Raw genomic sequence first — 12,032 nt, forward strand, 5'->3', positions numbered from 1 at the left:
TTCTCAGTGTTTCAAAGTGCATGTATATATCACGAGCCTCGACAATGTAGAAATGTAAAAAGGGTCATAATTCTATCAAAATCCATCTTTGAGTTATGCGCTTTGAACAGTGACCTCTTATTATGCACGATCAACTCATTCCTTTCTGCAGTTTTCGCACGTAAAAACTTAACCAAAGTGTGACACCAACGCCTGGGCGAGTACATAAGCTCTTCCTATTTTTCGGATAGTTAAAAATATAAATTGGTTTATTATCAAAATCAAATATTTACCCTTGTTGTCACTGTAGTAACTAGAACTGCCACTATCATGGCGTGAATACCCCCGCATACCACTTTGTCAGAATCAACAGTGGCCATTTAGAGCTCAAGGACAACCTCCCTGCCAAATCTGAGGTTACTAAGCCAGTGCATTGCTAAGTTATGTATTCTACATGCTTCAAATGTGAAAATGTCAAAATCAATACATTGCGGACAGGACATTCTTTAGCAATTAAGAAGAAAAGCTTTTTTTTGTGACCTTGACCTTTGACCTCAAAATCAATAGGGGACACCTTATAGTCATGATCAGCATCCATGCCAAATATGAAGACTGTGGGTCAAAGGAATCTTAAGTTAATGGGTGGACAAACTTTTTGAAGTCAAAGTCCCTATGACCTTGACCATTGATCCAGTGACCTCAAAATCAATAGGGGTCATCTACTAATCATGACTAACCTCCATGCCAAATATGAAGACTGTGGGTCAAAGGAATCTTAAGTTATAGGGCGGACAAGCTTTTTGAAGTCAAGGCCCCTGTGACCTTGACCTTTGACCTGTTGACCTCAAAGTCAATAGGGGTCATCTACTAATCATGACTAACCTCCATGCCAAATATGAAGACTGTGGGTCAAAGGAATCTTAAGTTATTGGGCGGACAAGCTGTTTGAAGTCAAGGCCCCTGTGACCTTGACCTTTGACCTGGTGACCTCAAAATCAATAGGGGTCATCTACTAATCAGGACTAACCTCCATGCCAAATATGAAGACTGTGGGTCAAAGGAATCTTAAGTTATTGGGCGGACAAGCTTTTTGAAGTCAAGGCCCCTGTGACCTTGACCTTTGACCTAGTGACCTCAAAATCAATAGGGGTCATCTACTAATCATGACTAACCTCCATGCCAAATATGACGACTGTAGGTCAAAGGAATCTTACATTATTGGGCGGACAAGCTTTTTGAAGTCAAGGCCCCTGTGACCTTGACCTTTGACCTAGTGACCTCAATATCAATAGGGGTCATCTACTAATCATGACTAACCTCCATGCCAAATATGAAGACTAAGGGTCAAAGGAATCTTTAGTTATTGGGCGGGCAAGAAAAAACCGACGGACGGCCGGACAGCCGGACGGCCGGACAAGCTGATTCCAGTACACCCCCTTACAACTTTGTTGTGCGGGGGTATAAAAATACCTTCATTACAGAATTGCATTTTTAATGAATTTTTTAAAATATAAAATGACATAAACTAGAAACACGCGAATTTCAGCATGATATCTTAATTAATCACGTGTACAATATGCATGGCCAAGCAAGCATGGATTGTCAAACATAAATTTGCCATGATTCACTTTTCATCATCGTCTTTTCTCTTTCAACGTCTTTTTTTCTTTGTTATTTATATTTTTTTTTCCAAAAATTGAGTTTTATAACATTTATACAAATGACATTTACCTGTCATTTCATGTGATGAATTTATATTGTTAGCATTACATCTATTTTTTTCATGATAATTAATTTCACAAAGGTTTTACGCGAGCGTAATAATGAGTTTACATAATTATAAATAATTCAAAGCTCTCGTCCGTGGTGCACAGTATGTGATCTAAGTTACCGTCTCCAAAAACACGTTCGCATTATAACGTTAAAAATAAACATTTAATTTCAAAGCCAATAGAATGTTAACCGAACTCGAATAATTTGGAACATCGCCGCCTTAATACTGATGATATGTCAAAACACAACAGTGTGAGGAAAAAATAAGTTTAACCATACAATTTATAAAATACACATGTCTAGTTTTGCTTTCCTATTAAAGAAAATAGGTTTTCCGACTCCTAACTAATGTGTCGTGCATCGTCGGGATTTTTTCGGAATTATTTTTAAATGTAAATCACATCGAGGGTTTCACGGAAGCGTCAGTCAAATCTCTGTAAGAATTGATTGACTATAGTTCTCAGCAACGTTTAAGAAATTATTTTAATCGTAGTAATAATTAATTAAGCGGCGCATTGAAATTTGGTGCAGTTTTATTATATAGAGGACCCGAAATAGATTATATATATAAAAAAAACAGCAAAAAAAAAAACAACAACAATGAACACTAAAATACGAGTATTTGACCTGTATGTGACACGACATAGTTCATATTTATTAAAACACAGTCTCTTTTTTTTCAAAAGACGTTAGTACAAACAATTTCAAAATTCCGGAGTTTTTTCCGTCACATGAATAAATTATAATCGACAAATGAACTCAAGCTCTCTTCAAGAATGCTTTTTCCCAAGAATACAATATCAAAGAATTTTCTAAGCTGCAACCAGAGTCTTTCAAATAGAGCCTGCTGCGACAGAGAAATTGGCCGAGGTTCCAAATGTTTCCTTTTTGTTGTATTCAGTTAGCATAAATATTTTTTTCTTCTTATCTATTTTAGTGAAAGAAAAGGGTATCATTTTACGTGCTTTACGATACATTTAGGCCCAATATAAATAAATAAGGGTGTAGTCCGTGTCAAACCACGATGACTGTAATAACATTTCGAAATAATTTTCAAATTTTCTATTACTCACTGATATACAAGAAACACCCCTAACTCAATGATTTTGTTATTACTGGCGAAACATGCCCATCATAGTTTGTGGTATGGGCATAAACAGTATCAATAAGATATGAGCCGCGTCACGACAAAACCAACATAATGGGTTTGCGACCAGCATGGATCCAGACCAGCCTGCGCATCCGCGCAGTCTGATCAGGATCCATGCTGTTCGCTTACAAACTCTATAACAAGTAGAGAAACTGATAGCGAACAGCATGGATCCTGATCAGACTGCGCGGATGCGCAGGCTGGTCTGGATCCATGCTGGTCGCAAACCCATTATGTTGGTTTTGTCGTGACGCGGCTCATATTAAGATATTAAGAAAAATATTAAGATGTCCTGAATTAAGAATCCCGCCAATTCAGATTAATCTAGTAATGTGTCCGTAAGGCTCGAATGTCCCTACGTTCCACTGTTTGATCAGTCTACAGACGGACAGCGTAACTCCGGGACGGACGAACATGAGCATATTTATGTGTCCCCTGCCCCACCCTACTCGAACTTTAAAAAAAAAAGATTGTTTCAATTGAATATCGTAGCTTATTACCATATAGACTCCGACTAAAAGGGCTCCCTAAATAATGAATATGTGCAAATAACTTTGAATTTATCGCCATTGTGCCTTGAAAAATTAAAATTTGAAAACAAATTTGAAAACGGTCTATACTGTACAGCACAAAAAAGATAGGGATTTTATCACCATTTTAATCGATCATTATGTGGTTCAGAGTCTAAATCTGCATACCAAAAGGTGTGTCCCCTGACTTATATAAAAATCTCAAGTTCATCCGACAATTTATTCTGTTCAGTTCTATTCCTGACAAAATATCCTAGCACGTTACATACATAAAAGTTTAATGTAGACATGTCCATGCTTCAGTTACAGTGAATAACATTCCGGCATCAAATCAAAATCTCCGAATTTAATCACCCGTACAATTTAAATAACTTAATAAGCCTTACTGGACCGTAGAGAAGTCAGTTAATACGGCGACCCGAAACTACGCATACATTTATAAATTTGAAATTCAAATATTGTTATCCGAGTGGACCGTCTCCTCTTTTTAATTTTACCGTCTTTATTCTATTAATGATTAATTGTTCAAATTATTCCGAATGTATAAAGAAGAGTATCATGATTTACCTTCTCATTTTAACGAAAAAATAACACTGTAAATTATTTTGTTATTTGATATACCAAAATTGAAACCTTGGGTATGTATATATGCATGTTCTATGCATTTTAAAAGTGAAATTTAATGGCTAACAGTTGAAATATATGATGACAATCATATGAGAACAGCCGATATCGAGAATCTGTGGTTACCATTCAACCACGTGCTGTACCATTAGAACTATAAAGCGTCTCCACCACAAGTCATTTACGTTTTCATAAGAAGTGCTTTTCAACAGTTGTAGTTAGACTTGGTGTTAGACACAGTGACATCTGCCGCGAAACTAGGGTCCTAACTCTAGAAAAGTACAACGGTTACGAAAGAGACAAAAAGGAATGTTACGAATTTTTTGCTTGAAAGATTTTGAATGAAGTCTGTCATTATTTCAAGTTAACTTAAGTTTTATATTTCATGAATTTGCTCGGGTATGAAATGTCCTGTGGATGAAGACGAAACACCTATCTTCTAGATATTCAACGTCTGTTGGAGGTCACATAGTCTGAGTTATAAAGGAAATTTTATATTCCTCTTCAAAGACAAAAAAAAATGAAGAGGGAACTTTATTATCCCGTTCGCAAAAAGAGAAGGGGGGCTTTCTTTTAACAAAAAGAGTAAGTATATTTAGTGTTTGTATAATTCTACACTGTGTGCATTGTAAAAAATATGATAATCATCATCATCAGCAGCAGCAGCTGCAGCACCAATATCATCATCAAAACTAACATCATCGTCATCATTGTTTTCATTATCATTACCACTGCCATCACCACCAACATTATTATCATCATCATGCCGTCATAATTTTCAAAAAATTGAATGATTACAACGGAAAGGAGCGTCCAAAACAGATCAAATCAGAAAAACGCGATTAACGTCCGTGTATGTAAAACTAGAACTCCGCGAGTCGGATGTGTCGCCTTGTGAACAATGTAGTTTAGGGGAAATGGCCAGGACAAAAATGAAATATGAAAAATAACAAAGGGCAATAACTAAAAAAATAATAAGTGCAGAGCAGCAGTTTCTGTACACTGCACTTCTTATCAATAAGATCTATCATTCTATGATGTTTCAAGTCCATAGCTTTCATAAATGATTACAACGGAAAGGAGCGTCCAAAACAGATCAAATCAGAAAAACGCGATTAACGTCCGTGTATGTAAAACAAAATTGTGTCTATAAAGAGAAACCTTTTGGAGGTGCTACAATGTAATATCATCTTGTTTAAGGTATTTAAGATGTTACATAATACCCATCTTCTCGAAATGAATAAACACTGATGATTCGGTCTTCTCATATGTAAGTCTATCTCTTCAGTTCAACCAGTAATAAGGAAAACATTTTGTTAGTGAAACTTAACGATCAATAGAAACTATACAATGAGTATGTACAAATCTGGGATCTAGCACTTCAGTATTTTGTGTACGTGCATATTCTAGATACGATCTTTATTTGACTTTTCATTCCTTTGATATTTATCTCTAATGTTTCTACGTAGAGAACCCACACCCTTACCATCTAGAATGCCATTAGAATGAGTTTTTAAAAATTCCAAATTTTACCATTTTATGTTAAATGTTAAAAACTGCTAAAGCCCGTGATAGGGGCGCGTGGACAGTAACATGCACTTTCCATTACCTCCCTTGAACAGGCGCAATAAAACCGAGCCTGCAACATTTTCAATTTTGTCATAGGGATTCTTTATTTCCCTCTATATTTTTAGTTCAATATAATATCGGATCAATATCCTGAAACTGAAAATCAAGGAATTATTACGTTATCCACAATTTAAATAAAGTTATATTACATGAAAGGAATGAATTTAATACTAAATGTCTTATTGTTCTTTAGACTGGGTTTAATTTATAACCATATCGTTACTTCGACTTTGCAGCTTTATTGGCGGAGTTAGGCATCAGGTTTCCCTCCTTGCATTTTTTTCAAACATGAAAAACCATATGCGGCCTTAACAGAAATTTTCCTCCCAGGAAACTTATTCAAAGTCGCTAGCGTAATCCGAACCCACAATGTGAGGGTAAATGATTTCAGTTAGGGGTCCGGTAGTCACACAAATCATCACGGTGACACCTCGTGAAACATTCAGCATGTTTTGACAATTATTCGCCTATTTTTACTTAGTCGAAAAAAGAGAAATAGATGTGCCAAAGACATGTAGTTTAGTAACTTTCCATTTTCTAACGGTTTTCTCATTTGATGGTGAAACAAAGTGTTTAAATTGAAGAGAACATCTTTATTTGATTTGATATGGCAAAGGTTCGCAAAAGCCGATGCCAACCAGACCGAGCTATTATATAGTATACTTTTATTTTCAAATAGTCGAGCTTTCACTTCAGAGTGGGTCTCAGATGTACCGTCCACTTTTAAAATACATCGAGCCAATTAAGGAAGGGGTTATTCGAGCAAATGAAGTTTAACTGTATGATTAGTTTTTCATACAACACCACTTTTCGCCCAAGAGTAATCTGCGGGATGTCCTGAGTGGTGCACTGCGCGTTAATCAGATGGTAAAAAATCAAGCCACGTGACTTTTTCAATATGTCAAACCAAAACGATAAAACACATGTTAAAATTAAGATTATATCTGTGCATGTTCGGGATTTTAAAAATGATTGAAATTGTTTTCCTTTAAAACTGTTTAAATAGTTCGGCGTATCTCAAAATCAGCAATGTTGTAACTAAAGTCAGCCGCGGGGCATTGTGGGGCAAGTGGTTCAGCATGGCTGCGTGAGAAGCAGTCCTGTATGTTATTTATATAAACACATATGTAACTGATATTGGTTTTCGCTTTGCATGATAAATACGAATTTGCATGCCTATTAAATATTTTGAAAAGCTTTCCAGAAATTGAATGACCGTTGGCGCTGTTTTTGCACCGTCAGCTAAAGACAGCGTTTCTCGACTTAAAAGACACTTCGCGACGTACTTGTCATTTTTCATTTCATTGTGACAAGATCGAATAAATGATATGAATATGAAATAATTGAGAGCTTGTTACTTCACACACATTCGAACTTACATAAATTCTATAATGTATAAATATGTTTCCTACAGTTTCTTATATACATGTTTATTTTAATAGTTAAGGACAGGTTTCTTGAGATTAGACAGTATTTTATTATGAACAAATAAACCCGTTTAGTATATTATCCCTTTTATTGGCATGATACCTCTGTCTTAAATATATTTTTTTGTTTTTATATAAGAAAAGGAAAACCTACTTAAACTGACATTATTACTTTTTAGCAATTATCAAATGTTGTTATTACATATATTACTACATGTATAATGAAAATAACAACCGTACACATTTCTTATTACATACAATGGGTTTTGAAGGTATTAAAATCGACCTTCAAAATTGACCAATAACAACAAAACATAAAATAAGTCTGGTAAATGTACAGACATGTAAAAAAAACCATAAATTATCTTGAAAAATTCTGTATCCGCTCCTTAGTGAATATCTCGAATAGTATGTGTTGGATATAGTTTCGTACTGACCGCACCCATATCAAATTAAATGAATGAAAAAAACTTGTTTCTAATGATTGATTATGAAATAAATTGTTCTCAAAACACCTCATTATCGGAGTAGACGAGACGAAACCTTTATGATCATACAAAATAAAATGCCATAAAAATAAAACTTTTTATAACCTCCCTTTATACTACATCAGAGAACGATTTTTCAGCTTTTTAACCATAACTTTCATAGCAAATTTCATAAAGATTCTAATATATTGAGTAACTACCATATTTGAAAATTTTTACAACGTATTTTTTTCTTTTATTTTTATTTTTTACGATAAAAATACTACTATTCCATTTCATGTGTTTTTCTTTATCTCTTTGTGGTTGCGTTATTTTATAGTGAAATATGAGGAAAAATGGTATAAATAAATACAGAGTAAAAATTTTTCCTTTCGAAAATGAAAATTGTCTGCCCTTCAGAAACGCAATTTCATTGCAGTATATTGTAAATGAAATTTCAAAATTATATACAAACTTGTGAAATACTACTCCACGGTATCATATTTTATGGGTGTCTTTTTTGTCCTTCAAAAATAACGACGCGCACGCAGCATTAACTTCAAATGTGGCTCAAAAATATTTTCCTTTATTCTTTATGAATGCTATAATTTAAAAGGCAGTCGTTCGGATATTTTAGTTTTAAAAAAGTTAATATAATTTACCATTGACTTTTAAGCTACTTATACTCATATGATAATTTTTGTTTTGATGCGTATATATGTGATACATATGTTGGGTTTTGCCATTTTGGACGTACTTTAAGGATTTTTTCCTCTGTTTTAATTTGCAGCTGTGAGTCTGTAAACGAGTTATGGATGATTTATTTCTCTTTTTTTTGTGTACGAGTCCAATAGAATTAGTATTGTTCTCACCAATGTATAATCTCATTTTACTCATTTGCGACAATTTGAGAAAACTTGTTACTTCAAGTACACAAAAAGGAATTGATATGATTGTTGTTACCCTGAAATGGGACTAGACGGAGTAGGATATGCATCTAATATAGACAGTTTGAACTCTGAAATGAAAAACGAGGCATAGAGTCGTCAACCTCGCGATGTCATGGCACAGTTGGTACATCGGGTGGTTAAAGAATGCTCTATTCAAATCTACATAACTTAGTCATTATTTATATGGGCATGAAATCAAAATCTTAAACGTTTGCATAAGCACCTGCTGTCACGTGTTACAGCTGACTAACCATGCATGGACTTTTGCTACTGATAAATCTAGGAAGTTATAACTATACATTTATAATGTAATGCTTAAAGAATACGCATGAAATAAAAACAAATTCCAATTTCAGAGCACTAGCTCAGTAATTTCTGGACACCTAAGAATAAAAAATAGCCAACCCCTTTCTTTCATTTTTACCAACTGTAAAGTAATAAACTTTCATAAGTCATGTCGGGTCTTTAAAAAGACATTAATTGAAATGCAGAAGTCAAAATACTTTCTTTCAGTTTTGAACACTTATTTTACTTCAAGGATTCTTTTCAATGCGTATGCACACGAATATTCCAAAATTAATACCACTTTGTCCGTTTACCTTAGGCAAACACAAAGAAATCTTATAGATCTATCGCTGAATTTGAAAAACGATCATTCATATTGATCAACGATAAATAATAGATGACCAAAACCCTCATATTACACCGATTGTTATTATCTGAAACACAAATATCTCTCAGAAATTGTCTCTTTTATCATTCATGTTTATTAACCGTCAGGGCTATTCATGCATTTAAACACCGGTATCTACTTCCCAATTCTTAAAAGAAAAATCAAAAATGTTGAATTGAAATTATAGACACGTAATAAAAGAAGGAAGAAAAACGTGGTAAACATATAATAGATGCTGGGTGCATGATTACAGAATAAAACTCAAATAAACACGAAACTGGTAAAAAAATGTCTATAATTATATGGCATACGATATAGCCTAAGGTAAAACCATTTCGGCGTACAAAAAGAATTGAAATAATTTGAGGATCCTTATTTTAAAGATTTTACAATGTTGTTTCCAACTGCTTTATCGTTTTATGAATCTCGTAAAATATCGTTTCTCGCGTTACACATATCAAGTTATGGGCGAGGGGTTTCGATTGATAATATAAATGTAAAGCCCAAGTAGAAAATGCAGGTGAAATTTTCCTATTGGTACTTTTGGGAATGTATGGGATGAGTTCTCGAAGCTTTGATTATAACAGACGTGTTAGTAAAAAGGGTTATATTCATACAGCCAGAATATACATGTATACTGGGATAATTATATTCCCTCAGAACGTTTTAGGAACAATGCAGACGACAACCCTCCCCAACGATATCTTTCATTATTTTTACGTACTGAATTCAACATTTTTACGAAGATTTATTCTTAATCTCATGTTTCCTTTGGAGAGAGACAGATATCGAAATCTCATTTTCTAGGTTTAACGAGTTGAAAACAAAAACTTGTTTTTTTTAAAAAAAAACAATGTATGGAAAAGGTTTTCATGACATGATATAACATTATATGTGACTGGTGATAATAGGAGGTAAAACACTAAATTAGGTTTATAAATAAGCGCTCGTTTGTTACAAATTAATCAATCATTTCACGACTACATTGTTTCAATTTTTTTTTTGGTTCAGTAGTAGTAAATAAAGCAGTCTAATAAATAACACAATACATACAATATATGATCAATGAATAATGGCATAATGTTTGTTTTACTCCATACGTATTCAGTTTTATAAATACATTATTATCTAACTTGATCTAAAGGGGAACGCTTAATTTTGTTAACACATACATATGTATGATTTATATCTAAAAAATGTTGTTGTTTCTTTTTAGCTTCTAAAGATGCACATGTATTTTAAATTCTACCAAGCACCCGGGTATAATCACGTCACATGTATAAGCAGACGACAATTTGTATTAATGATCAATAATGGAGTGACTGAATATGCTTGTTTGTAACTGGACTCCCAAAACACAGTTCCGAATATTTTTAATATCATATCTTATAAACAATTTTTTACAACATGCATATATACATGTATATATATATATAAACTTACGGCGAGATTTGTATACTTGTATTTACAGGGGAAATGCTTGAAAAACACGATTTAGAATATGCATGTACAAAAAAACTGTAACAGAAAGGTGACAACTTGCAGACGAACAAAATAAATAAACATAAAACAAGACTTACCCCATGTCCATCTGCAGTACATGTTGTAATTATGGCAAAAACTGCTGCAGCAAAAGCTGGCAGGTACATCTTCATGTTGTTTTTTCAAGTTTTCTAAAATTGCCGTCAGTTTTTATAGTTCCATTGAACTTTTGTTAAGAATAAACGTCCTAAAATCTTCACAGGTGAGACATACGCTTCCGTGTCGAAAGGCGTGGTCCTTTGATGTTTTACTATGAATAAGTCTTACACATTAGTATTATGAAACGAAATATCCAAGTCACTGATTAAAATGAAACGCTCTTGGAGAAAAAAAAAACTAAATAAGTTCCAAAATGAACACACCAGTGTGGGTCAACACACCAAACAACTTTTTTACCCCTCCCCAGTAGTGGAATGTCAACCGACGTTAAAAACCACTACACGCAGACTGGTCTATTTTTAAAGCTCGAATACTGAAAAACCATTAAAATCATGGTTGAATGCATGGTTAGGCCCGTCTCAATGAATTAAAATAGTAATAGTGTCAACCGAAGTGTGTTTATACACCTTGTTTAACAAGTATATTGCAAGTGGGACAGTGGTTAATCGATTGCAATTATACATTCTTTCCCCGTGTTTCCGAAGTCTAAAATAACCTGTAGATCGATCTAAGCCTGCTGGAGTTGTCCAGTCAATTTATGTGATTATTATTGTTGTTTTTTTTTGTTTGTTTTTATTTTGTAGAAAATACTTAGCGAGATTTTGTATTTTTTCTCTCATTAATTTGAGTTATAATTATTTTTTCAGATAAAGTTAAACTTTATCATTGCCAGGTCAATTAGTTAAATATTAGCCAGATCTATTGTTACATGCTCTATCCCATTTTTATTAGATTGTCATAAATTTAAGGTGTTTCATCCACGAATAGTAAATAACAGGTCGATTCGCTACTTCTGCAACTTGTATTAGGTATAATAAGATAGTGGCCATTGATCGTAATCCTTGTGTCCGCATCAAGCTATTGATGATGAATTTTACTACTTTTTTGAATGTATGTATTTTAATGACATTTGACTAAAAATTAAAAAAAAAAACTCTTCTTTCCAGTTTTTATATTCATCCCAATATTTTTAAACATGACAGATTAATGATAAGTTGTGATAAAACAATACTACTTAAACTATCTCTATTTATTATATAATACTTCTCATTCTCCGTTTCTTTTTCTTGTTTGTTTCATTGTAAATTAATATAAATCTCTTATTGTTGTTTATTTTACCTTGTCATAA

General features: G+C 33.5%; 1 protein-coding gene across 1 annotated transcript in view; it reads right to left on the bottom strand.

Moving 5' to 3' along the window:
- LOC132727393 (uncharacterized) overlaps positions 1–11,235 on the bottom strand; it is a 66,023-nt gene extending 54,788 nt beyond the window's left edge. The window contains exon 1 of the mRNA XM_060712850.1: positions 10,783–11,235. Coding sequence (XP_060568833.1) covers positions 10,783–10,857 — 75 coding nt within the window. The 5' untranslated portion in view covers positions 10,858–11,235. The remainder of the gene's footprint in view (positions 1–10,782) is intronic.
- Positions 11,236–12,032: the final 797 nt, after the last annotated feature.

Source organism: Ruditapes philippinarum, unplaced genomic scaffold (genome assembly GCF_026571515.1).
Source record: "Ruditapes philippinarum isolate M1 unplaced genomic scaffold, ASM2657151v2 ctg7911_1_1_1_1, whole genome shotgun sequence".
In the NCBI taxonomy this organism is placed as follows: domain Eukaryota; kingdom Metazoa; phylum Mollusca; class Bivalvia; order Venerida; family Veneridae; genus Ruditapes; species Ruditapes philippinarum.